Source organism: Salvelinus namaycush, chromosome 27 (genome assembly GCF_016432855.1).
Source record: "Salvelinus namaycush isolate Seneca chromosome 27, SaNama_1.0, whole genome shotgun sequence".
NCBI classification, from domain to species: domain Eukaryota; kingdom Metazoa; phylum Chordata; class Actinopteri; order Salmoniformes; family Salmonidae; genus Salvelinus; species Salvelinus namaycush.
Window position 1 is genome coordinate 29,687,074 of NC_052333.1, and position 27,790 is coordinate 29,714,863.

General features: G+C 45.3%; 1 protein-coding gene across 1 annotated transcript; it reads left to right on the top strand.

Annotated features, from left to right (window-relative positions):
* The first annotated feature begins 31 nt into the window (after positions 1 to 31).
* LOC120022659 (collagen alpha-1(XIV) chain-like) lies at positions 32 to 27,740 on the top strand. Its single transcript, XM_038966643.1, has 5 exons — positions 32 to 1,064; positions 3,549 to 3,665; positions 10,789 to 10,929; positions 11,089 to 11,193; positions 27,514 to 27,740. The coding sequence occupies exons 1-5, from the start codon at positions 974 to 976 to the stop codon at positions 27,669 to 27,671; spliced, it is 612 nt and encodes a 203-aa protein (XP_038822571.1). The 5' UTR covers positions 32 to 973; the 3' UTR covers positions 27,672 to 27,740.
* Positions 27,741 to 27,790: the final 50 nt, after the last annotated feature.

Genomic DNA, 27,790 nt, shown 5'->3' on the forward strand with positions numbered 1-27,790 from the left:
TGTGTGTGTGTGTGTGTGTGTGTGTGTGTGTGTGTGTGTGTGGGGTGTGTGGTGTGTGTAAATTATGTATGTCTATGGTGTACTGTATGTACTATGTAGGCACCTGAGCTGAGCTATAAGTGAGACTAGGTATCTATCATCCTACTACCACTATCAGATTAGGGCGGCAATGTAGCCTAGGTCTCCCCCCCCCCCCAGATTAAGTGTTTGAGCTAGTAATATATCAATATTTATTGTTTACAAATTAGCTATGACATAGCCAATGAACATAAAGCACAATTTTGGATTTCACCCCCATCTCAAAATTGAATGATTTTGACCATTTGGATGTTTTTATGGAGGGATCTTCTCTTTTCTTCTTGCTTCGGCCATAGTGATTTCTGTCCTCATTATGAAATCATCAATTTTACCCTGTATATCTAAAAATGACTATTTACACATAATGTTTAAAGCAAAATTACCAGAACTATTGCTGATGGTGAACCTGAACAATCACAATAAAATAGATTGTAGTAAGCCCCGTTCAGCAGGTATAACCTGGGCACAGACCTCAGTTCAATGTCTAGTTTTGATTTACATTTGGTTTTCAACATAAAATGTAAAAAAAAAAACTTTTTTTTTAAAGAATCACCATGTCTGTGGATTACGGTTAAAAGTTGGGTGAAAGAAAGACAAAATGCCATTACGTTGATTACTTTCTTCAAATCCAAATCAGTTTTTCACGTTGATAAGTCATTACATAGATTTTTTGGGGTTGAAATTCCGGTAAAACACACTTTTCAACAGTGCTAAGATAACAATAACTAGCGTTAGCACAATGACTGGAAGTCTACATGACTTCCAGTCAAGCTGTTCCTCTAGACTTCCTTTAATAATGGAGCTTATCTATTCATTTTCAATGGCATCAGGCATTGTCATTCCGTTTGATGTCTCGTCAGGTTTTCTAAGCTCCTCTTCTATACCAGTGTGAAGGATGCCGGCTACAGGACTGAAGACGTGGGTATGGAATCCTCTACTCTGTCTGGCTCTTATCTCTCTCTCACCTGCACCAGCTCAGGGTCAAGGTAAACACAATCATATAGGCTGCTTCTTATCCTCTGTCGTCCCGTGTGTGTCTTTTTGATGTGAAGCTTTTGTCAAAGCGTTTGTCTTTGTGTCACTGTCACTGGGATTATTTTATTTCAAAAGGGAAAAGTCACTATTTTCTGGTAATATGAGTAAATATTTGTGTGTAAAATCACATCATTAACATTCCATTTGATGTGCCGCTTTTGTCGAAGCATTTGTCTTTGTGTCACTTTCACTTTGTAATTATTTTACTTCAAAGGGAAAAGTCACTATTTTCTGGTAATAAAAGTTCATTTTTGTGTGTAAAATCACATCATTAACATTCCATTTGCAGTCAACTCAAGTGTTTTGAGATTATGCTTTTACATGAACTACCTACCCTTATGGTCTTTGCCCATATATACAATGTTGCAAACAATATCTGCCTTCGGCCTTATCCTTGTTGATGTGAAGACAAACAAGAACTGCACCCTCAAACAGCTGCAGTTTGTTTATCTGGGCTTGTCTTGACACCGTTGCCCAGTCCTCAAGTGAAACGAACCACAGCATTCCTGTGCTAAGAGTGCACTCTGTACTGTGCTAACCTGGGCTAAAGCATAGTGCCGCTTTGTGTTGTATTGTAGCATTACACCTTGGACAGTATCCATTGGGTGTCGGCAGAAGCCTTCTGGTCAGAAGGGCCGGCCTCTTGTTTAAAGTAAACAGCCTGTCCTTTTTACAGGTCAGAGTTCAAAGTGTACGGTCAGTGGGCTTCAATAGAAGTTTCCTTCAAAGTGCGCTAAAGACGTTTAACTGAAAGCATCCGGCCCTTGAGGCGATAGACAAGGGAGGGATGTCTGGGAACACAGGCCACTGTCACCCAATGGCATGTGGCCACGTGCCCATCCCTACAGTGTCAGCATCTCACCCAAAATGTCCCTTATAACTAATTCTTACATATGAATTAAAATGCATTAAACATTCTGTACTGTATCTGACTTCCAAACTCCCCATGGGTACTTGTGGCCTCTTAAACCCTCCGCAGCCTGCTAGCTGCTTGCACAAGATGGCTATGAAAAATATATGAGAACTTAAGCCCATCTTCACACAGGCAAGTCCTTTGTCTTGGAGATGTTGTTTACCGAGCGTACAACTAGTCTGAGACGTCTGTTCTGGATATTTCCTGGCTCACTGAACATGGTGATGCATAAAGTCTCTGAAGGTTTTAAAAAAAAAAACACACACAAACAACACACATGCTAATTCTCTCACTCGGGGAAACGACATTCTTCAGAGAAGATCTTTTTTTCAGAGAGAGTTAAGCCCTGCTGAATACCCACCCCCCATTTCAGGTTGGTGAGCTCAGTACAGTATTATTATTCGCCTGTTTGCACCATGTACCATCTCCGGGCTCTTTACCTTCCGATGAGTTACTCCATTCTATGTGCTTGGTTGTATTCTTTCCATACCTACATCAATGTCTCCAAATATAATCTCATACACACATCATTATTCTGTATGTTTCAACTGTAGAGCTTCGCTCTCATTTATGTCAGTCATAGTGAAGGTATTTAAAGAATACATTGGCACCAGATAGCTTGCCTGCTCCTAATGAGGACACAAACAAGACAAGTTTGTGGGATAGTTTGCAGAACTTTCCATTATTACCAAATTATATGGGAATGTTTATTTGTATTTTATTTTACTCTGGGATTTGGTCATGCCTAGTATTAACTACTGTGCGGAGCTGTGGGATGTTGACCCAAGAGGAAGTGGTGAAGTGGTATATTGCTCTACTTGTAGATAGATATCTTCTTGAAGACAGGAATAGATGCTATTCCAGTGCCTTTCCCTTTGTCGCTGCTACAACTGAAAAAAAGTCACATTCTCCTCTGAAAAGGCCTCAAAGTAAAGCGCACACGCTTTGTAATACACCCTCAATTCGACTGCTCCGGCCAAATGCAATCGTGATGAGATCAGGGATGGTCCTTTGATGCTGAGATAAGTGCTGCACAAAAGACCCCCACCCCTCCAAAAGAGACATGAGAGCTATCAATGGCAAAGGGAGAGAATGTGACTGCTTTTTTTGTGACATCTGTGGTACTCTTTGAATCTGTATCTTTTTTATTTGGCCAAGATACAATCTTTTAGGACTTGAAACACAGATGGAGTGCCTGTTATCTCGCCAAACTCTGGCTGGAGTTCAATCTAGCTGCTAACAGTTTTATAATCTCTTTTAACTGGGGAATCTCAGGTTTCATGCATTTTCATTGGCAAAAAAAAATCACCAAACCTGTCGCACTCCACTAGTTACTGAATCCGGCCAGTTTTTTCAAAGAACATTGTTTTTTTTGTTTTTTTACATTTGATTGAACCCCAGCCACTGTCTTGGTGTCATATTAACCATGCATTCAATATTACTATTGAATATTATATACAAACGTTTCTTCAATTAGTCAATTATTGTTAAAAACTGTGTTTTGTGCCTTTTTTTTGTCTAGTTGCCACTCCACGAAGACTTCGTTTCAAAGTCCTGAGCGCAACCCAGCTGCATGTGTCATGGAAAGAGCCGAAAGGAGACTTTGAAAGCTACAGATTTATTTATAGCACACAATCAGGTAAGGTCCAGCAATGTTACGATCAAGTTACGATTCGGCCCTGAAGGACTACGCTTTCTAACTTATGTTCCGTGTTTCACAAACGGCTTCATACTTGCAGTGTAGAAAACAGAATGACATATCAATTACATGTCAGATGATGATGTCATCTGGTTATAGCCCGTCTCCTATGACGTGAATGGCTTCTGGAGGTTTGACTATAGTTCATTAACGGTAATTGGAGTAGGAGTTGAAGAAGACACAGACTGATTGGTAATGATCATGAAGAAATGAGGAGAGTGAGATAGCCAATGTCTTTGGCACACACTCTCAGTAAAGAAATAGGAGTACTTCAGAGTATGTGATTTTCCTCCATTTTATAATCACGTTGAGAAATGAACTCCAAACATCCATTTTGTAATCTATGTTAATCACTGTGATTGATACACATAGTAAGCCAACGACGTGTATCAACTTGAGAAACACTGTATTAGGCGAATTTGACTCAATGAATTTGACTCCGTACAGCCTACCATTTCACTTCTCACGTTGTTCTTAAGGAAAGATATTTATAAATTGCCAATTCTTAATGTATAGATAGACTCCATGACATTCCACCATGTCTTTTACTTTGAGTCCTTACAGTACCATACCTGCAGCTAGGGGGAAAGCTGCAGCTCCAGTGGCTTGCCTGGCCCTTGATCTGGTGTTGATAAAGATGATGGAGTAAGCGCCAGTGAGCAGAGCACAAGCAGCTGTATCTAAACTGCCTGAGGCAGGCCAGGGTGGGGGGCACAATCTTATCCCAGCTCTGGCACCCTGCTAAAGGAGCACATCTCCCCACCAAGCCAGCTTCCTCTGGTGAACTTCTCCTTATGCCAGCTGCAAAATAGAGGATATTTCAACAGTCAGAATTGTCATATTCTGTGTGGGTTGAAATGGGAGCTCCTGAGAGAGGCTAGTCAGTGAGCCTTTGTTCATTGAAGAAGAGTTGCTTTGACAGAGGGCAACACCCGCAGACATACACAAACCATTATGATTGGGGTGGAATTGAATGCAGCCCTAGATTGTGGGTAGTAACACTGGCAGTAGGATTATAGGTTCAGGGGTGTGTCAGAAATATTCACAACCAGAATTATAGGCGCAGTAGCTGGCGGTGGCAATAACGGTCTGGGATTTGACGATTTAATTAAATTATTTTTTTTACCCCAATTTCATGGTATACAATTGGTAGTAGTTACAGTCTTGCCTCATCGCTGCAACTCCCGTATAGACTTGTGAGAGGCGAAGGTCGAGAGCCATGTATCCTCCGAAACACAACCCAACCAAGCCGCACTGCTTCTTGACACAATGCACATCCAACCCAGAAGCCAGCCGCACCAATGTGTCGGAGGAAACACCGTACACCTGGCGACCTGGTCAGCGTGCACTGCCCCCAGCCCGCCACAGGAGTCGCTAGTGTGCGATGAGACAAGGATATCCCTGCCGGCCAAACCCTCCCTAACCCGGACGACGCTGGGCCAATTGTGCGCCCACCCATGGGCCTCCCGGTCGCAGCCGGCTGCGACAGAGCCTGGGCTCAAACCCAGAATCTCTGGTGGCACAGCTAGCACTGCGATGCAGTGCCTTAGACCACTGCACCACCCGGGAGGCCGGGATTTGACAAATTAATACATTTGAGGTGTGACGAGGGCGTAGCCATTCACTGGCCAATCAACGCGTTTCATGGATTAATATTGCATGCCGTTGTGCCAAGATCTGTAGGTTATTGACAGTCTTTGCATTGTCGTCAACTCCAATGCAGCTGGGGGCACGGAATATTCTCATCGTAGTCCATTGTGGATTGATACTACAGTTTATTAAATAGGATAGGCTATAGTAACATTGTTGACAGTCAACATTGTTCAAATTGGCTTCAACGAGTACAGGCCTACATGTATTTAAGCGTCGCACTTCTCCTCAAAAAAAAGAAATACTAGACTACCATAAATTGTATTGTATGTGTGAGGCACGTTCTCAATAAGCACGTTATAGGACTGAATCATTTGAATATGTTTGGTGGAGTGAGTCTTTGGTAGGCGCGTTCTGGAAATGGGGACGGATACAAGCCGAATGGAGTTTGCACTGCAGGTAGGCCTATGTGAATTGTGAATAACGCAAAAGCATGACGGCAAAAGCCCCACGAGTAGACAATTATTTTAGAAACCTTTTATGGATAGGCTCCTTGGCAAATGCATGAAATACATCCAACGCATTGCTGTTGAAACAGCTTTCGTTATAGTTGGCCTAAATGTTTCTAAATAGGGTCACTGCCGGCATCAGCTAATCTCTTTTGAGGTTTAGGGGCACAAAAAGCACATCTCTCTTGTTCCTTGCGCATATGGGCAATGTCCATCATGGCTGGATAGGCTGCGCTGGTTACAAGAAAGAGACGTTGATTTCAGACTTTTGAAAAGGTCCCGAGGACGTCGATATATGCCGATATATTTTTGGGGGGACCCCCCCCCAAAAAACAATAGCACTGGGCTCAAACTCACAAGGCTCAGAGCCAGTGCATGCGGCTTAAATCACTGCGCCACGGCAGGTCACAATCTCCTAGCAAGCAGGGAGAGTACTTCATGATACTTAATGGAAACGGCGCATTGTTTTTAATTATTTTGTTTTAAGCCTTCCCCAAACCATAGCCGTAACCTTAACCACTTGAAAGGAATACCTAAACTTAACCCTTTAAGTTGTTGTTGTTTTAACCCTGCAATGATTCAGAATTAATCGGTAAAAAAAAATCGACCTTCATCCAATTATGGCAAATTCCGTGGTGAAATTATGACATCAGGTTTGTGAAATCCATGCCATAACCAACCTGCTAAGACCAGCTTTTGTTTGGTCTTATATATCCCCACCAGCGCCGCCTGAAGTTGGCACTTTGGCGCACGTTTTTAAGGACACACCTCAGATATTGCCACCCCTCCCACCTCAGTGCAAGCGAGCTCATATAAGACAGGCAAATTACCAATCCATTCCTGGCGCAAGTGTTTGAAAATAGACAAGCGCCGGTCGAAAAGAAGGAAAGAGAGGAAGGCTCCACACCACTTTCTCTCTTGAGTATTTTACCTAGTTATTTACAGATGATCTAATTTTTCTCTGTTGTAGCTTTGTCAACTATGTGTCTGTTTTCTGACCTGTTCGCACCACTCCCTGTAGGCTTTAGAGACCCTCCCCACCGCTTCGCTGCAACCCTTCTAACTTAGTGTACCCTGTGCGCACAACCCATGTGGAATTCCCGGTCTCTGGCAGCATTTGTAACTGCCGATCTGCGATCAAGAGCCAGAGTTCATCTCAGCCTGTGCTGCACTTCAGTCCCTTGACTTTTTTCCCTGACGGAGACAAGGATCACCACAGAGAACACTGCTACTCCGGCTGCTCTTTATTCATCTGACTATGTTTTCTCTCATAGTCCGAGAGCATCTGGTCGTTGCGGTGGTGGCACAGGTCTACTCATGTGGAGATTTTCTCTTTTCTCACTCTCTCACCTGTCCATCTCCTCATTTGAATTCCATGCTGTCACTGTCACTTGTCCACTCAAGCTTAACATTATTGTAATCTATCACCCACCAGGTGCCCTTGGAGAATTCCTCATTGAGCTTGACACCTTGATAAGCTCATTTCCTGACGATGGCTCACTGCTCTTCGTACTTGGCAACTTCAACCTCCCGACATCTGCCTTCAATTCACTTAATTTCTCTCTTTCCCCTCCTTGCCTCTTTTGACCTCACCCTTTCCCAATCCCCTCCAAATCACAAGGCAGGCAATACGCTTAACCTCATCTTTACAAGAGGCTGCTCGCCTACTAATCTCACTGCAACCCCCCCCCCCCCCCCCCCTCCAGGTCTCTGATTTCCCTTTCCTCCAACCCTAACCACTCAGCCCCTACCCAGATGGTCATGCAATTTTTCACTCTCTCTCCAACTACTCTCTCATCTTCTATCCTATCATCTCTCTCTTCTGCTAAATCCTTCTCCCTCCTGTCTCCTGATTCTGCCTCTTCAACCCAACTCTCCTCCCTTTCTGCATCCTATGGCTTGCACTGTCCCCATTTCTCCTGGCCGGCTCGGCCCTCCCCTCCTGCTCCGTGGCTGAGTGACTCATTGCGAGCTTACAGAACAGGGCTGCGGGCAGCTGAGCAAAAATGGAGGAAAAATAAACTTCGGAGGACGTATCATCCTTTCACTCCCTCCTCTCTACCTTCTCTTCCTCTGTATCTGCTGCTAAAGCCACTTTCTACCACTCTAAATTTCTGCCTGTAGCTTCTGCCTATAACCCTAGGAAACTCTTCCACCTTCCCCTTAATCCATCCCCGCTCTGCGGACAACTTTGTCAACCACTTTGAAAAAAAGGTTGACAACATCGACTACTCATTCACTCAGCCTATTGAGTCCACTGGTCTCACTCACACAGAACTACCCTACGCCTTGACCTCTTTCTCCCTCTCTCTCCAGATGAAATCCTGCGACTAGTGAGGTCTGGCCACCCGACAACCTGCCCGCTCAACCCCATCCCTTCCTCCCTTCTCCAGACCATCTCCGGAGACCTTCTTCCATTCGACCCCTCTGACTTCAAAATGGCTCGAGTTGTTCCCCTCCTCAAGAAACCAACACTCGACTCATCTGACATCAAAAACAATAGACTGTATCCCTTCTTTCTTTTCTTTACAGAACACTTGAGCGTGTTGTCTCTGATCAACTTTCTTGTTATCTCTCTCAGAATGATCTTCTTGACCCCAGCCAGTCAGGCTTCAAGACATGTCATTCAAACGAGACTGTTATTCTCTGTGTCACGAAGGCTCTCCGCACTGCCAAAGCTGACTGTCTCTCCTCTGTTCTCATCCTCCTAGATCTATCTGCTGCCTTTGTCACCGTGAACCATCAGATCCTTCTCTCCACCTACTCAGGACTGGGCGTTTCAGGCAATGCACACTCTTGGATTGCATCCTACCTGGCAGCCGCTCCTACCAGGTGACGTGGGGAGGATCTGTGTCTGCACCACGTACTCTCACTACTGGTGTCCCCCAGGGCTCTGTTCTAAGCCCTCTCCTCTTCTCTTTATACACCAAGTCACTCGGCTCCGTCATATCCTCACATGGTCTCTCCTATCATTGCTATGCCGATGACACTCAACTACTTTTCTCCTTCCCCCCTTCTGACACCAAGGTGGCGACACGCATCTCTGCGTGCCTGGTAGATATCTCAACTTGGATGTCGGTCCACCACCTCAAGCTCAAACTCAACAAGACGGAACTGCTCTTCCTCCCAGGGACGGCCTGCCCGCTCAAAGACCGCTCCATCACGGTTGACCACTCCACCGTCTCCCGCTCCCAATGTGCAAAGAACCTTGACGTGACCCTGGACAACATCCTGTCATTCTCTGCAAACATCAAAGCAGTGACCCGCTCCTGCAGGTTTATGTTCTACAACATCCGTAGAGTACGATCCTACCTCACACAGGAAGCGTGTCCTCTCCCATCTGGGCTACTGCAACTCGCTGTTGGCTGGGCTCCCTGCTGCGCCATAAAACCCCTGCAACTTATCCAGAACGCAGCAGCCCGCCTGGTTTTCAACCTTCCCAAGTTCTCTCTTGTCACCCCGCTCCTCCGCACACTCCACTGGCTTCCAGTTGAAGCTCGCATCCACCACAAGACCATGGTGTTTACCTACGGAACAGCAAAAGGAACTGCCCCTCCCTACCTTCAGGCTATGCTCAAACCCTACACCCCAACCCGAGCATTCCGTTCTGCCACATCAGGTCTCTTGGCCCTCCCACCCATACGGGAGGGCAGCTCCAGCTCAGCACAGTCCAAGCGCTTCTCTGTCCTGGCACCCCAATGGTAGAACAAGTTTCCCCCTGAAGCTAGGACAGGAGAGTCCCTTCCCATCTTCCGAAAACATCTGAAACCCTACCTCTTCAAACAGTATCTTAAATAATCCTCCTCACCTTCTATTTGACTATTTGGATAATGCATTGGCAGGACATAAAAACAGCCTTCACCACTAGCTCTGACTCTACCGATAACTACTTTATTGGGGAAAATTTACATTTTTATGCCTGTGATATGTGGTTGTCCCACCTAGCAATCTTAAGATAAATGCACTAACTGTAAGTTGCTCTGGATAAGAGCATCTGCTAAATGACTCAAATATAAATATATACAGAGTGTGCTGCAACACAGACATTTTGCTGAAAAAGACAGAAAAATATCAGTGCTTGCTTTTCAAGTATTCTGCGGTACATTCGGAAGTATTGGTCAAGATTGTTTGAATCATTCATAGGGGTGCGTCTAAGGTCCAGTTGTGTCAGATAAGGCCTCCATAATACCTATGAATGACCTATGATGGGCACATCATCTTTAAGCAAGACCTGACAAGACTTGACACCCCCATTTCTACAACATGCCTACACACTTCCATTTGCAACACGTTGCCTTCAGGCCGTGCTTAGCAGCTATATCAAAATAGTAATAAAGAAGGAACTGTACGTGTCAGTGAACACCGTTAAAGACGAGTGTTAAATGTCAGGATAATTGTAATTCCGTAGTTCTGTTCTGATATGCAAAACAAGAATGATGAAACCTAGGGTCAATGCATAAATAGTACATTTTAGCTACATTCCCTTAAGTGCTTTAATGGTCTGCCAGGCTCGATTTATATAAATTGATTTAGAATCAGTAGGCTACACGGGGAGTGCGTTCTCTCCTGTTTTCACACAGCCCTGTTAAGTTGTTTTCGAAGAGAGAGACAGTTGAGTGAGTCCAACTGAGGGTCTCCATGTACTGTGCATACTGCTTCTTAAAGTAATTCAGGTGTGTTGGAACACTGAGGCCTCACTTTACTTGTCCTGCAGCAGCCTGCTGAGCCGCTGCCTAGTTCATTTACTGCCGTATCCAGTGGTATCCTTCATTGCAACATCAAATGTCATTCCTGACATTCCACCTGAAAAGGAGATTTCAAAATAGTCAAAATATCCCAAAAAGTATATTTTTATTATGGTAAACTCATTTTCAATCGAATGTACTTAATAAACAATCAGGTGAAAACAATGTCTTGGATATTTACAAAGATTGGTCTTGTTTGTTACTTTCTCCCAATTACAGATGCAGAGGAGACTGAACTAGAGGTGACAAAGAAGGAAGCCAAAGTGATCATAGACTTTGACCCCAGAAAGTTGTACACAGTCAAGGTCACTGCTCTGAAAGGTGCTCGGGAGAGCAAGCCACTTCTAGGAACATTTGAGGGTGAGAAGAGCCTTATACCTTTTACAACCTATTCCATGATTTCATGAACTTGTTCAATCAAAGGTAATAGCTGGTCTGTGTGATTGCCATTGTTCCAACACATTTGACAAAATGTATTCTACGGTATGTGTCAATGGAAATGTGTTTGCTTTGTTTCAGCCCAACTTTCAGAGCCTGACGTTAAGAACGTACAGCCCCAGAATGTACGACCCAAGAACCAGAAAGACACCATTGTCACAGAGGAGAACAATGAGATATCTGAAGGTAAGTATGGGATGTATGAGTGACCAACCTGAAATCTGGAAATTGCCATGGCTCAGTCTTCAAATCAACCAAGAAATCAACATGGAGAAAATTAGCTTGAAGACACACAGGTAAGTTGAAGCTCCAAAGGGCTCTTGGTTGGTGCTGAGGCTATACCTGGTGGTGGAGTGGACAGCTGTACATTTTTCATTGGGAGTGGATGCGACAATTAGAAAACATTGCCCTTGTGATGTTTTCGTTCGAACTTTTCTGAAGAAGAAAGGCCTTGAATGTGATCCCACTCACTCCTTGGAGCAACAACTGCAATGTGCTTCATTTCAAGTGGACTTTGAAGGAAATTCCAGGGCTGAAAAATTGTCAATTAAAGTAAGTCTACATTGGATCCCAGTATACAAAACTTCTAACTGGACACCAGAGGTACCACAGACACTGTCTTGTGGTCCTGAAACAGACAGAGCCTGAGAGGATCTGATTAAAACAAAAGCACTGGATATTGAAGCATTTTGGAGCAATGATCTACTTGTGATTGCCATGTTCCGTAAAACCAAGGTAAGCCTAAAACTGTTTTCCTTTTAAAATGAGCATGAAGTTGTTATAAATCTGTTATGGTAAACGATCGGCCAGGATGTAAAGACTGGAATGACAAAGTTTAAAACCAATCATCATGACACTGATACAAAGCTGTAATGTTATAGGAGTCTACAGTTATGTCTCAGGGCTAATACTGTATAGGAGGATTCAGCCCCAACTGAAATAACATCTGTCAGGGTAAAGGTTGTGTATGCAATAGTTGCAGAGGTATTTTAACACACCCTTCCAGCTGAGTTCAAACAGATAAAAGAGACCTGGAGACTAAATATTGATTATTTGCAAAGGATTGATCTCAAAGTGTCTGCCACAGTATTGCCCCATGTCTGTAACCAGTGTCAATATATTTAAAAAAAAAACAGGGATATTGTAAAAGCTGTTGGTGGGCTGAAACAGGCTATTAGTGGTAGATTTAGGAGTTTGTTTTCAGACAAAGATAGTAACAGTGTTTATGAAACGCCTGTGGAGTGTGTGTTTCATGGTGACTTGGATCGTCTGTGCTTCTGGCTTAAAGAGCTATGATTTGGCCGAGGTGTCAAAAAGTGTTTTGCAGTTATGGAGTGTGGTGTAAGGATCCCTGTGGTGCTTTGAAGTCTGCGATGGATCACCTGCCGTCTCTTAAAATGCTGGAATTGCCTATGAGTAAAAGACAGAAGGGGAAAATAACTCGGATATAATGATGCTGCTTTGCTTTCTCCTTCACTCTCTATCTTCTCTCTTTCTCCAACTCTTTCTTTCCCTGTCAAGCTCTCATTTCTTCCTCCTCACTGTTTCTCTCTCCCTCCCTCCCTCCCTCCCTCCCTCCCTCCCTCCCTCCCTCCCTCCCTCCCTCCCTCCCTCTCGACTCTCCCTCTCTCTCTCCATTGCATGTAGACAGTTGACACAGGCAGCTATCTCCTTGCCCACACTTGCAGAATACCTTTGCTATGTTATCACGGGGCCCATTCTTGGACGGCTCCAGGCTTGCTAAGTAAACCCCCTGTAGCTCCCTGCCTGCCTGGGTGTGCAGATATACCAGAGGGCATAAAGGTGTGCCCAAGGCCTGGCAGACGCCGCAGTCCCACACAACCTAGCACTTACCTCCACGCCTACCCTCTCTGAACTGGGCCCAGGAAGGATATTAGGCCCCTATATTTATGCCCTAATTGAAGCTGCTGGGGCCGTGCTCGGCAGAGTCGGCGCATCCGGAGGTGGCGGTGGTGTCATAAGGGACACAAATAGGTAATTAAGGCCGGATGACTCATGCATCGCCATGGCAGCACTTATGTTGTGCAGTGTCCGGGGTTTGGGATCCGAGGCTCAGGGTTGATTGACACATTTTTGAGCGAAAAGTAATTGGTGTCAGTCAGTGAAGGGATAAAATGGCATAGTTTATGTATGACACATTGATTTTTAGCCCCTTTTGGCTCTAGATGGGTATATGGGTATGGGCGTGTGCCATGTGGTATATTACACTGCCATAACATTATCATAGGCATTACTTAACCTCTTTTCATTTCTTTCCAGTTTATGTTTGCCCTTCCAGCTTTGAGGTATATTCTATATGCAGCGGCATAAGCAGTTACCAGTACATCTGAACCAATAACCACAACCAGTACCAGACCATATCCTTTACCTTTCAGCTAGACTGCTTTCAGTTCCCGATGGCTACACTGCTACCTGCTCAAGTTAGCGCAGATAGCATTAGCTTATCATCCGCCCTGTCGCTTGGGGGTCAAGGAGGATATTACGCTTCCTCAATGTCCCTTAACTAGCAGGTGGTTGGGGAGGTGGTGCTGCCAGACAGTATTACGCTGCGATGACATGGCCCATTTGTTTAACTTTAATTACACGGTCATTTGTTCACACGGAGGTAATTGGGCTGTATCCGGAGAGGCCGGCGAGATAATGAAATCACAGCTTGCTCCTGATTTCCCCCACTCTTCAGGGGACCCTAACGTGCTGTAGTGTCGCCCCCAGGAACCACAGGTCATATTTTAAGCATAGAAGACATTTAGTGGTCTGTAGTAGCCGAAAGGCAGGGCTGCTTAGAGGACAGAGAGGTTCTCTCTAGGCTCATGAACAACAGCTAAGAGATGGGTACAGAATATGTTATGGTAGTGGTGTCTTTTGAGGCAATGTTTAGCGAAGGAGGAGGTCGTTATTTCGCTTTTTTGTTGATTAAGATGCGATTAAATATCTGTGCAGTAGTGAATAAAAATGTGACAATTTGCCTTGTGAAACAGCACAAATTCAGCAATAACAGGTGCAAACTAGTGTTTTTAAGCATGGCTTACTTTCCTCATTCTCTTGGATGTCTGGAAAACACAGTATTTTCACAAGACATAATAGCAACCTGATGTAACGGAATTCCTCCTCCTCTTCATACGAAGAGGAGGAGTAGTGATTCGACCAAAATGCAGCGTGGTTATGTGACATAATGATTTATTAAACAAGACGAAGACGAAACGAAATACACTTGATAAACTACAACACAAATAAACGATGTAGACAGACCTGGACACGAACTTACATATAACGTGAAGAACGCATGAACAGGAAACAGACTACATACAAAACGAACAAACAAACAAAACCGAAACAGTCCCGTGTGGCGTAACATACAGACACTGACACAGGAGACAACCACCCACAACAATCAATGTGAAAACACCTACCTTAATATGGCTCTCAATCAGAGGAAATGAAAACCACCTGCCTCTAATTGAGAGCCATATCAGGTCACCCTTTAACCAACATAGAAACACATAACATAGACTACCCACCCAAACTCACGCCCTGACCGTCAAACACATACAAAATAATAGAAAACCGGTCAGGAACGTGACACCTGAGGTATTTTTGTAACCATGGACACAGTCACAGGCATGTTTTTTTTAAGGCTGAACTCATGTAACTGTTGGAATTCTCTGTTCAGTGTCAAAGGCACACAATTCCCTGTAATTAATTAGTTTGGTAACAGACTGTATAGTACTTTTGATCTTCAGCCGTAATGCTGTTCATGTAAGACACGCAGGAAACACTGTTATGAAATGGAAATAATTTGATGGACAAATGGAGCATTGCAACTTTTATGCTGGACTCTTGGGATACTGCTTCCTATTGAGTGACAGGTATTATGTCATTCATTTGATGGTGTTATAACAGGTTTTATAACAGTTTCATTGCAAAAGAAATTCACCTGGCTGGCTTGGTCTGTCAGCTTGTGGTGAAAGGAACTCGTTTACTGTACATGGCTCTAGCTCAGGGATGGACAACTTTGATGGGGGTGGAGGCCACAACAAATCGGACTCATCATGAGGGGCTACGTACCCACATCCATACCCACACATGCAGTCAGAGTCGGCCCTAGCCTTTTGGGGGCTCTTGTTAACTAATTTCATGCAATTCTACTCATTTTGCCATGAGGTGGAGAGAGAAATTCGCAATTTTACAGCTAATTTCCTGCAATTCTTCACTTTTTGCCAAAGGGTAGAGACAAATGTTTGCCGTTTTTAATATGATATCTGATGATCAATGGTGGCCCCCAGGTCGATAATTCGACCATGATTTAGATAGCTGGTCGCTAGACTAACATTCCAATAAAAACAATGTTAGCTGACATGGGCTAATTGAGTGACTGTCATTGACTGAAATAACAAGAGAAAAACTGCTGATGCACAACCAAATTTTCGAAATTGCACTTTGTGTATTCTACTATTGATCTGCAGGCCTACAAAAAGTGGTCCACGGTCCATCAGTTGCCCATCCCTGCTTTAGCTGATGCATATACAGACCACAGCGAACTTACCGGATACATTATGTACAAAATCAGCAATCAACAAACAACTCAACGCAATGTCATTTCCCCATGCTACAAATCACGATGAACGATGAATCAACAGAGCATGCCTCATCACAGACGGATCCACTGTTGATAAAGCCAAATTGAAAGTGAGCAAAATAGTGCTGTGGCCTAGACTGAGAGAGAGTCTGGCATTCCATTAATGCAAGTGCGGGCTTTACTGAGTTATGAAGCGTGGAGAAAAATCTCCATCAATGGAACTTGACATTCAGACAGAGTCATTTGGAGTCCCAAGTAGAAATAGAAGGGTTAGGAATGTGACAGGTGACGGATGCTCTCAGGCAGTTAGACGGGCACACGTTTAAAGTCACCTAGTCAACCCCATCCAGAGAAAAGATGCCACGTGATCATGTCCATCTTGCCCGAGGGAATGGGCCTCTGTTGACCAGCATCATTCATTAGGTGGACGTGTTTAGCCTCGGAGGCTTGAACCTTTGATGACAGTTTTCTTATGAAAAAAATGTGATGTTTCCTTTGTTGTTATTGGTTTTGGGTGAGTGAGTGAGTGTACACTTTCTGAGATGTCACACACACACACCTGCCAGGATGTTGTGTGAGTCAGTGTGGCTGTCACATCACCCAACTCCTCCAGTCTGTGGTTAATTGTTTCTAGCGACAGAAGTGCATTTGAATATTCGCAGGACAAGTCTGACTTACAGTAATTTCCCCCGGGTTCCCACGACAACGTCTGAACGTTGTCACATTGTCTGCTCATTGTTCGGTTCTCTACCGTATGGGGCTGACAGATAAACGAGTAACATCCTCGCTTGGTTGACAGCGCGGCCCTTTCTTCATATGCTGCATCGCCTCACAGTCACAAAGCCAATACCCAGAGGTGAGGCTTTACCTGTTCCACTCTGCCCCAGTCGCTGTAGTCCCATCACTCACTGGGAGTGGGGCCGTGTGGCCTCTTAGCTTAAACATCTTCACAAATAAGCTTATGGTATGAGAAAGTATGGTGGAAAATATGCAGACAGAAGGCCATACATTTTGTAGACACATTTTGGATTATATTGGACAATAGGAGATTTTTCTGTCACAACATCCTTCATCAGGCCCGATGATGAAGTAAATTTTAAGTCGATTCTTTTCAAATTACCCATCGAAAAACATTAGCCTATACCTGCATTGTTTTCAGAGAAATGCATGAGGAAAAATCCACCTGGATCCCCTAGAGAATTATGAATGCCATAGAGACCTATCATAATCTGATATCAATGGACCAGTAAGAACCGTACAGATGAACCATACACCATTCGATCACTATTAATAAGGCACTGCTCATATCTAATGCCTTACATATTTCAGCCACATATTCCATATACTAGAATAACATTAAGAGAAAACTAGCATTTATATATTGAGGCTTGTATTATTGGTTCTACTGTCGTCTGCGAGATGCCTGTGGGAGGGAAGCATGGAGAGTCCTCCTTATATACTGGAACAAAAATATAAAGGTATAAAGGTAGGGACGTGGATCAGAAAACCAGTCCGTATCTGGTGTGACCACCATTTGCCTCATGCAGCGCAACACATCTCCTTCACATAGAGTTGATCAGGCTATTGATTGTGGCCTGTAGAATGTTGTCCCTCTCCTCTTCAATGACTGTGCAAAGTTGGTGGATATTGGCGGGAACTGGAACGCGCTGTTGTACACGTCGCTCCAGAGCATCCCAAGCATGCTCAATGGGTGACGTGTCTGGTGAGTATGCAGGCCAAGAACTGAAAGAACTGGGACATTTTCAGCTTCCTGTTATGCTGGTGAATGAGGACCCAAAAGCGACTTAACAGAAACAGAGTCTTTATTCCAGTCTTAAACAAAAACGATACTCCTGGATAGTATCTTAGGTAAATACAAAACAGGAAAACTGAAATCCTCTCGTCAGTAGAGAGGAACGACTGGAGACGCGACCACAGACTGCAGGTCGCTTCGGGAAGGCACAGGCCGTAGCTGACAGACACCTGCTCACACGCAGCATCTGAAGAAGGCAAAAACACGACAGGGCGGAACAAGGACACAGAACAGCAAACATCAAACAAGGATCCGACAAGGACAGAAGCGGAAAACAGAGGGAGAAATAGGGACTCTAATCAGAGGGCAAAATAGGGGACAGGTGTGAAAGAGTAAATGAGGTAGTTAGGAGAATGAGGAACAGCTGGGAGCAGGAACGGAACGGAACGATAGAGAGAGAGAGCGAGAGAGGGAGAGAGGGAGGGGGAGAGAGAGGGATAGAAAGAGGGAAAGAACCTAATAAGACCAGCAGAGGGAAACGAATAGAAGGGAAGCACAGGGACAAGACATGATAATCAATGACAAAACATGACAGTACCCCCCCACTCACCGAGCGCCTCCTGGCGCACTCGAGGAGGAACCCTGGCGGCAACGGAGGAAATCATCAATCAACGAACGGTCCAGCACGTCCCGAGATGGAACCCAACTCCTCTCCTCAGGACCGTAACCCTCCCAATCCACTAAGTACTGGTGACCACGTCCCCGAGAACGCATGTCCATGATCTTCCGTACCTTGTAAATAGGTGCGCCCTCGACAAGGACGGGGGGGGGGGGGGGGGGGAGACGAACGGGGGCGCGAAGAAAAGGCTTGACACAGGAGACATGGAAGACAGGGTGGACGCGACGAAGATGTCGCGGAAGAAGCAGTCGCACAGCGACAGGATTGACGACCTGAGAGACACGGAACGGACCAATGAACCGCGGAGTCAACTTGCGAGAAGCTGTCGTAAGGGGAAGGTTACGAGTGGAAAGCCACACTCTCTGACCGCGACAATACCTAGGACTCTTAATCCTACGTTTATTGGCGGCTCTCACAGTCTGCGCCCTGTAACGGCAAAGTGCAGACCTGACCCTCCTCCAGGTGCGCTCACAACGTTGGACAAAAACCTGAGCGGAGGGAACGCTGGACTCGGCGAGCTGGGACGAGAACAGAGGAGGCTGGTACCCAAGACTACTCTGAAACGGAGATAGCCCGGTAGCAGACGAAGGAAGCGAGTTGTGAGCGTATTCTGCCCAGGGGAGCTGTTCTGCCCAAGACGCAGGGTTACGAAAAGAAAGGCTGCGTAATATGCGACCAATCGTCTGATTGGCCCTTTCTGCTTGACCGTTAGACTGGGGATGAAACCCGGAAGAGAGACTGACGGAAGCACCAATCAAACGACAGAACTCCCTCCAAAACTGTGACGTGAATTGCGGGCCTCTGTCTGAAACGGCGTCTAACGGGAGGCCATGAATTCTGAACACATTCTCAATGATGATTTGTGCCGTCTCCTTAGCGGAAGGAAGCTTAGCGAGGGGAATGAAATGTGCCGCCTTAGAGAACCTATCGACAACCGTAAGAATCACAGTCTTCCCCGCAGACGAAGGCAGACCGGTAATAAAGTCTAAGGCGATGTGAGACCATGGTCGAGAAGGAATGGGAAGCGGTCTGAGACGACCGGCAGGAGGAGAGTTACCTGACTTAGTCTGCGCGCAGTCCGAACAAGCAGCCACGAAACGGCGCGTGTCACACTCCTGAGTAGGCCACCAAAACCGCTGGCGAATAGAAGCAAGCGTACCCCGAACGCCGGGGTGGCCAGCTAACTTGGCAGAGTGAGCCCACTGAAGAACAGCCAGACGAGTAGAGACAGGAACGAACAGAAGGTTACTAGGACAAGCGCGTGGCGACGCAGTGTGAGTGAGTGCTTGCTTTACCTGTCTCTCAATTCCCCAGACAGTCAACCCGACAACACGCCCCTCAGGGAGAATCCCCTCGGGGTCGGTAGAAGCCACAGAAGAACCAAAGAGACGGGATAAGGCATCAGGCTTGGTGTTCTTATTTCCCGGGCGATAAGAAATCACGAACTCGAAACGAGCGAAAAACAACGCCCAACGAGCTTGACGTGCATTAAGTCGTTTGGCAGAACGGATGTACTCAAGGTTCTTATGGTCAGTCCAAACGACAAAAGGGACGGTCGCCCCCTCCAACCACTGTCGCCATTCGCCTAGGGCTAAGCGGATGGCGAGCAGTTCGCGGTTACCCACATCATAGTTGCGTTCCGATGGCGACAGGCGATGAGAAAAATAAGCGCAAGGATGGACCTTATCGTCAGAATGGAAGCGCTGGGACAGAATGGCTCCCACGCCCACCTCTGAAGCGTCAACCTCGACAATAAATTGTTTAGTGACGTCAGGAGTAACAAGGATAGGAGCGGATGTAAAACGCTTCTTGAGGAGATCAAAAGCTCCCTGGGCGGAACCGGACCACTTAAAGCACGTCTTGACAGAAGTCAGAGCTGTGAGAGGAGCAGCCACTTGACCGAAATTACGAATGAAACGCCGATAGAAATTAGCGAAACCGAGAAAGCGCTGCAACTCGACACGTGACTTAGGAACGGGCCAATCGCTGACAGCCTGGACCTTAGCGGGATCCATCTGAATGCCTTCAGCGGAAATAACAGAACCGAGAAATGTGACAGAGGAGACATGAAAGGCGCACTTCTCAGCCTTCACGTAGAGACAATTCTCTAAAAGGCGCTGGAGTACACGTCGAACGTGCTGAACATGAATCTCGAGTGACGGTGAAAAAAATCAGGATATCGTCAAGGTAAACGAAAACAAAGATGTTCAGCATGTCTCTCAGTACATCATTAACTAATGCCTGAAAGACAGCTGGAGCATTAGCGAGACCGAACGGCAGAACCCGGTATTCAAAATGCCCTAACGGAGTGTTAAACGCCGTTTTCCACTCGTCCCCCTCTCTGATGCGCACGAGATGGTAAGCGTTACGAAGGTCCAACTTAGTAAAGAACCTGGCTCCTTGCAGAATCTCGAAGGCTGACGACATAAGGGGAAGCGGATAACGATTCTTAACCGTTATGTCATTCAGCCCTCGATAATCCACGCAGGGGCGCAGAGTACCGTCCTTCTTCTTAACAAAAAAAAACCCCGCTCCGGCGGGAGAGGAAGAAGGCACCACGGTACCGGCGTCGAGAGAAACAGACAGATAATCCTCGAGAGCCTTACGTTCGGGAGCCGACAGAGAGTATAGTCTACCCCGAGGGGGAGTGGTTCCCGGAAGGAGATCAATACAACAATCATACGACCGGTGAGGAGGAAGGGAGTTGGCTCTGGACCGACTGAAGACCGTGCGCAGATCATGATATTCCTCCGGCACTCCTGTCAAATCACCAGGTTCCTCCTGAGAAGAGGGGACAGAAGAAACAGGAGGGATAGCAGACATTAAACACTTCACATGACAAGAAACGTTCCAGGATAGGATAGAATTACTAGACCAATTAATAGAAGGATTATGACATACTAGCCAGGGATGACCCAAAACAACAGGTGTAAAAGGTGAACGAAAAATCAAAAAGGAAATGGTCTCACTGTGGTTACCAGATACTGTGAGGGTTAAAGGTAGTGTCTCACATCTGATACTGGGGAGAAGACTACCATCTAAGGCGAACATGGGCGTGGGCTTCCCTAACTGTCTGAGAGGAATGTCATGTTTCCGAGCCCATGCTTCGTCCATAAAACAACCCTCAGCCCCAGAGTCTATCAAGGCACTGCAGGAAGCAGCCGAACCAGACCAGCGTAGATGGACCAACAAGGTAGTACAGGATCTTGATGGAGAGACCTGAGTAGTAGCGCTCACCAGTAGCCCTCCGCTTACTGATGAGCTCTGGCTTTTACTGGACATGAAATAACAAAATGTCCAGCAGAACCGCAATAGAGGCAAAGGCGGTTGGTGATTCTCCGTTCCCTCTCCTTAGTCGAGATGCGAATACCTCCCAGCTGCATGGGCTCAGTCTCTGAGCCGGTGGGAGGAGATGGTTGAGATGCGGAGAGGGGGAACACCGTTAACGCGAGCTCTCCTCCACGAGCTCGGTGACGAAGATCTACCCGTCGTTCTATGCGGATGGCGAGTGCAATCAAAGAGTCCACGCTGGAAGGAACCTCCCGGGAGAGAATCTCATCTTTAACCTCAGCGTGGAGTCCCTCCAGAAAACGAGCGAGCAACGCCGGCTCGTTCCAGTCACTGGAGGCAGCAAGAGTGCGAAACTCTATAGAGTAATCCGTTATGGATCGATCACCTTGACATAGGGAAGCCAGGGCCCTGGAAGCCTCCTTCCCAAAAACTGAACGATCAAAAACCCGTATCATCTCCTCTTTAAAGTTCTGATAATCGTTAGTACACTCAGCCCTTGCCTCCCAGATAGCTGTGCCCCACTCCCGAGCCCGACCAGTAAGGAGTGATATGACGTAGGCGATCCGAGCTCTCTCTCTTGAGTATGTGTTGGGCTGGAGAGAGAACACAATATCACACTGGGTGAGAAAGGAGCGGCACTCAGTGGGTTGCCCAGAGTAACATGGTGGGTTATTAACCCTAGGTTCCGGAGACTCGGAAGACCAGGAAGTAGCAGGTGGCACGAGACGAAGACTCTGAAACTGTCCTGAGAGGTTGGAGACCTGAGCGGCCAGGGTCTCAACGGCATGACGAGCAGCAGACAATTCCTGCTCGTGTCTGCCGAGCATTGCTCCCTGGATCTCGATGGCAGTGTTGCGAGAATCCGTAGTCGCTGGGTCCATTACTGGTCGGATCCTTCTTTTATGCTGGTGAATGAGGACCCAAAAGCGACTTAACAGAAACAGAGTCTTTATTCCAGTCTTAAACAAAAACGATACTCCTGGATAGTATCTTAGGTAAATACAAAACAGGAAAACTGAAATCCTCTCGTCAGTAGAGAGGAACGACTGGAGACGCGACCACAGACTGCAGGTCGCTTCGGGAAGGCACAGGCCGTAGCTGACATAGACACCTGCTCACACGCAGCATCTGAAGAAGGCAAAAACACGACAGGGCGGAACAAGGACACAGAACAGCAAACATCAAACAAGGATCCGACAAGGACAGAAGCGGAAAACAGAGGGAGAAATAGGGACTCTAATCAGAGGGCAAAATAGGGGACAGGTGTGAAAGAGTAAATGAGGTAGTTAGGAGAATGAGGAACAGCTGGGAGCAGGAACGGAACGGAACGATAGAGAGAGAGAGCGAGAGAGGGAGAGAGGGAGGGGGAGAGAGAGGGATAGAAAGAGGGAAAGAACCTAATAAGACCAGCAGAGGGAAACGAATAGAAGGGAAGCACAGGGACAAGACATGATAATCAATGACAAAACATGACACTTCCAGGAATTGTGTACAAATCCTTGCGACATGGGGCCGTGCATTATCATGCTAAAACATGAGGTGATGGCGGCGGATGAATGGCACGACAGTGGGACTCAGGATCTTGTCATGGTATCTCTGTGCATTGAAATTGCCATCAATAAAATGCAATTGTGGTCGTTGTCCATAGCTTATGCCTGCCCATACCATAACCCTACTGCCACCATGAGGTACTCTGTTCACAACGTTGACGTCAGCAAACCGCTCAACTACACAACGCCGTACACGTACTCTGCGATTGTCAGGCCAGTTGGACGTACTGCCAAATTCTCTAAAAGACGTTGGACGCGGCTTATGGTAGAGAAATAAACATTTGATTCTCTGGCAACAGCTTTGGTGGACACTCCTGCAGTCAGCATGCCAATTGCACGCTCCCTCAAAATTTGAGACGTAAAACTGCACGTAATAGAGTGGCCTTTTATTGTCCCGAGCACAAGGTGCACATGTGTAATGATCATGCTGTTTAATCAGCTTCTTGATATTCCACACCTGTCAGGTTGATGGATTATCTTGGCAATGGAGAAATGCTCACTAACAGGGATGTAAACAAATTTGTGCACAAAATTTGAGAGAAATAAGCTTCTTGTGCGTTTGGAAAATGTCTGGGATCTTTTACTTCAGCTCATGAAACATGGGACCTACATTTTAAATGTTGTGTTTATATTTGTTTGTTTAGTGTAGTTTATTCTGCATGATTTCATTATTCTCCTGTATGGTAGAGCTCCTCGGAGACAGCTCCTGTGAATAATGTCAACCCTATGAGATTATTAGGCTTAGATTTGCCACTGGGGTAGGAGGGCTGGTGTGGAGCTCCACTGGCTAATCACATCTATTATTGTCAGACGGACCACTGGCTAATCACATCTGTTATTGTCAGAGGGACCACTGGCTGATCACATCTGTTATTGTCAGAGGGACCACTGGCTGATCACATCTATTATTGTCGGAGGGACCACTGGCTGATCACATGTATTTTTGTCAGAGGGATCACTGGCTGATCACATGTATTATTGTCAGAGGGAGCTAGTTTGTTTCGAGTAGTTGCGTAAATTCATGGTATATGTGACCAGATTGTATATTTTTCTTACCTGCTTATTTACACTGAGTGTACAGAACATTAGGAACACCTTCCTAATATTTAGTTGCACCCCCTTTTGCCCTTAGAACAGCCTCAATACGTTGGGGCATGGACTCTGCAAGATATCGAAAGCGTTCCACAGGGATGCTGGCCCATGTTGACTTCAATGCTTCCCACAGTTGTGTCAAGTTGGCTGGATTGGCTGGATTGGTGGACCATCCTTAATACACACGGGAAACTGTTGACAGCAGCGTTGCAGTTCTTGGCACAATCAAACCGGTGCGCCTGGCACCTACTACCATACCCCGTTCAAAGGCACTTCAATCTTTTGTCTTGCCCATTCACCCATTCAATTGTCTTAAGGCTTAAAAGTCCTTCTTTAACCAGTCTCCTCCCCATCATCTACTCTGATTTAAGTGGAATTAACAAGGCATCATAGCTTTCACCTGGATTCAAATGGTCAATCTCTGTCATGGAAAGAGCAAGTGTTCCTAATGTTTTGTACACTCAGTGTATAGGAATAAGCAAGTATGTGTGTGTATATACAGTACCAGTCAAAAGTTTGGACACACCTACTAATTTTTTATTGAACCTTTCTTTAACTAGGCAAGTCAGTTAAGAACAAATTCTTATTTACAGTGATGGCCTACCCCGGCCAAACCCGGACGAAGCTGGGCCAATTGTGCACCGCCCTATGGGACTCCCTATTTTCTACATTGTAGAATAATAGTGAAGACATCAAAACTATTAAATAGCACATATGGAATCGTGTAGTAACCAAAAAAGTGTAAAACAAATCCAAATATATTTTATATTTGAGATTCTTCAAAGTTGCTACCCTTTGTCTTGATGACAGCTTTGCACACTCTTGGCATTCCCTCAACCAGCTTCACGAGGGATGCTTTTTAAACAGTCTTGAAGGAGTTCCCACGTATGCTGAGCACTTGTTGGCTGCTTTTCTTTTTTTTTTTTTTTCACTCTGCGGTACAACTCATCCCAAACCATCTCAATTGGGTTGAGGTGGTGTGATTGTGGAGGCCAGGTCATCTGATCCAGCACTCCATCACTCTTTTTCTTGGTCAAATAGCCCTTACACAGCCTGGAGGTGTGTTGGGTCCTTGTCCTGTTGAAAAACAAATGATAGTCCCACTAAGCGCAAACCAGATGGGATGGCGTATCGCTGCAGAAAGCTGTGGTAGCCATATTGGTTAAGTGTGCCTTGAATTCTAAATAAATCACTGACAGTGTCACCAGCAAAGCACCCCTACACCATCACATCTCCTCCTCCATGGTTCACGGTGGGAACCACACATGCGGAGATCATCCGTTCACCTACTCTGCGTCTCACACAGACACAGAGGTTGGAACCAAAAATCGCTAATTTGGACTCATCAGACAAAAGGACATATTTCTACCAGTCTAATGTCCATTGCTTGTGTTTCATGGCCCAAGCAAGTCTCTTTTTCTTATTGGTGTCATTTAGTAGTGGTTTCTTTGCAGCAATTCGACCATGAAGGCCTGATTCACGCAGTCTCTTCTGAACAGTTGATGTTGAGATGTGTCTGTTACTTGTGAAGCATTTATTTGTGAAGCATCTGTGAAGCATTTATTTGGGCTACATGAGAGCCAGTTTCATCATAGCGCTTGATGGTTTTTGTGACTGCACTTGAAGAAGAAACTTTAAAAGTTCTTGAAATTTTCCAGATTAACTGACCTTCATGTTTTAAAGTAATGATGAACTGTCGTTTCTCTTTGCTTATTTGAGCTGTTCTAGTCATAATATGGACTTGGTCTTTTACCAAATAGGGCTATCTTCTGTATACCACCCCTACCTTGTCACAACACAACTGATTGGCTCAAACGCATTAAGAAGGAAAGAAATTTCACAAATTAACTTTTAACAAGTCACACCTGTTAATTGAAATGGATTCCAGCTGACTACCTCATGAAGCTGGTTGAGAGAATGCCAAAAGTGTGCAAAGCTGTCATCAAGGCAAAGGGTGTCTACGTTTTTGTTAACTACATGATTCCATATGTGTTATTTCATAGTTTTGATGTCTTCACTATTATTCTACAATGTAGAAAATAGTAAAAATAAAGAAAAATCCTGGAATGAGTAGGTGTGTCCAAACCTTTGACTGGTACTGTGCATACGTGTCACTTTTGTCACGTGTAGCTTTCACTAATCGATCACTTTAACCCTGCCATGTTCATACTGTAGATTAATGAGCTGACCTTTGAGGTTATCTGCCTAGTGGACATACATCTTTGGAATCTGCTACTAGCCGCTGCACACAACTACTTTGCCCTTTAATGTTTTTGGAGAGGAATGTTAGGCCCTTATCTTGAGGCGATGGTGACTTCTCTCCTCTGTGTTTGTAAATTACACACATTATAAATCTGGATGCGGATGAGAGAGCGGTGCATGGACCAGCTTTGACATGGAGGAATGGGAACTCTTGGTTCCCTCTCCCTCTAGGCGTTACCGCAGTCACCTTAACCCTGACCCCGGCTTGGCCTTGACTGTTGACCCTGTGACCCATCAGAGCCACAAGCGCCTGAGGTCCTCCACTAATAGCTATGTTCTAAAAGAATCTCTCCCTCCCTCTTTCAACCCTCTCCCTTTCTCTATTCTTACTATCCCCTCTACTTTTCAGTGTCCTTCTCCTATCCGTCTGTCTGTATAGTGTCTACCACTCTCTCCACCCTCTGTCCTCCTATACCTTGGAAAGGTGGCATCCAATGACGGTGCCACGTTGAAAGTCACTGAGCTCTTCAGTAAGGCCATTCTACTGTCTGTCTATGGAGATCGCATGGCTGTGTGCTCGATGTTATACACGTCAGGAACGGGTGTGGCTGAAATAGCCGAATCCGCTAATTTGAAAGGGTGTCCAAATACTTTCTTATATATAGTGTATTCAGGAAAACTGGTTTGAATGTGAAGCCACCTGTTGTGACAACTACTCAGTGTAGTGATATGTCATCTAGAGATGTCTTGTTCTACTCATCTCTCTCTCTCTCTCTTTCCTTCGCCCTCTCTCTTCACACTTCTCCCTCCCCATCTCCCACCGTCTATCCACCTGGCTATGTTTGCTGCCCTGCTATTAAGGCACTCAGACAATGCTCTTTCATTCACTCCAAAATGGTGCCCTGCCCTTCAATTAAATGTTCAGGAAACAGGAGGTTATTTTATGAGGTTGACACACACAAAACACTTTTTTGTTTTACTTCCTTTACTAAGGTCTATTATGCTGAGATATTGATTGGTTTGGAAACAGAAATTCCAGGATTGTACAGACTTGTAGGAAGTGATAGACCACTCTGTTTCTGTCAGTGACAAATTAAATGACTCTTAAAAAATGCAGTTCTACCCTAGATTGCGTAAAATGTTCCAGCCTGATAAGTATTTGTTCTACATCTGGGGGATAAGATGGTTATTGAATTATATATTATGTATTTTCCAACCAACATCGTAATGTTCAGTATGTCTTTTGCATGGATTTGAACCCAACCACACCTTTTTGATTGAAATATTGTTTAAGTGATGATCTCGACATTGATGTTATGTACTGTATTTCCTCTCTCCCCAGAGGTAGAGCTAAACATCCAGAAGATATCGGTCCTCTCAGCTCAGACGGAATTTGTGTGCCACAGCAGCTGTGTGCATGGAATGCTCGATGGGGAAAAGTGGCACATAACACCTACAGCTAATTTACAATCTGAAATCAATCATTGTAATCCACCATAAAGGCTGATGGAATGCTGGATTACTTTTACAGTATTTTGCTTTTAAACAATAAACTGCTGCCCGATTCTAGTTATCTGTGTCTTTCCTGGTCACCCAATTTCATAATTCTCACACACAAC

Coding starts and splice junctions, on each gene's coding strand:
- LOC120022659 (XM_038966643.1), top strand. CDS start 974: ATGCCGGCTACAGGACTGAAGACGTGGGTATGGAATCCTCTACTCTGT. Junction 3,666..10,788: donor TATTTATAGCACACAATCAG/GTAAGGTCCAGC, acceptor TCCCAATTACAG/ATGCAGAGGAGACTGAACTA. Junction 11,194..27,513: donor GAACAATGAGATATCTGAAG/GTAAGTATGGGA, acceptor CTCTCTCCCCAG/AGGTAGAGCTAAACATCCAG.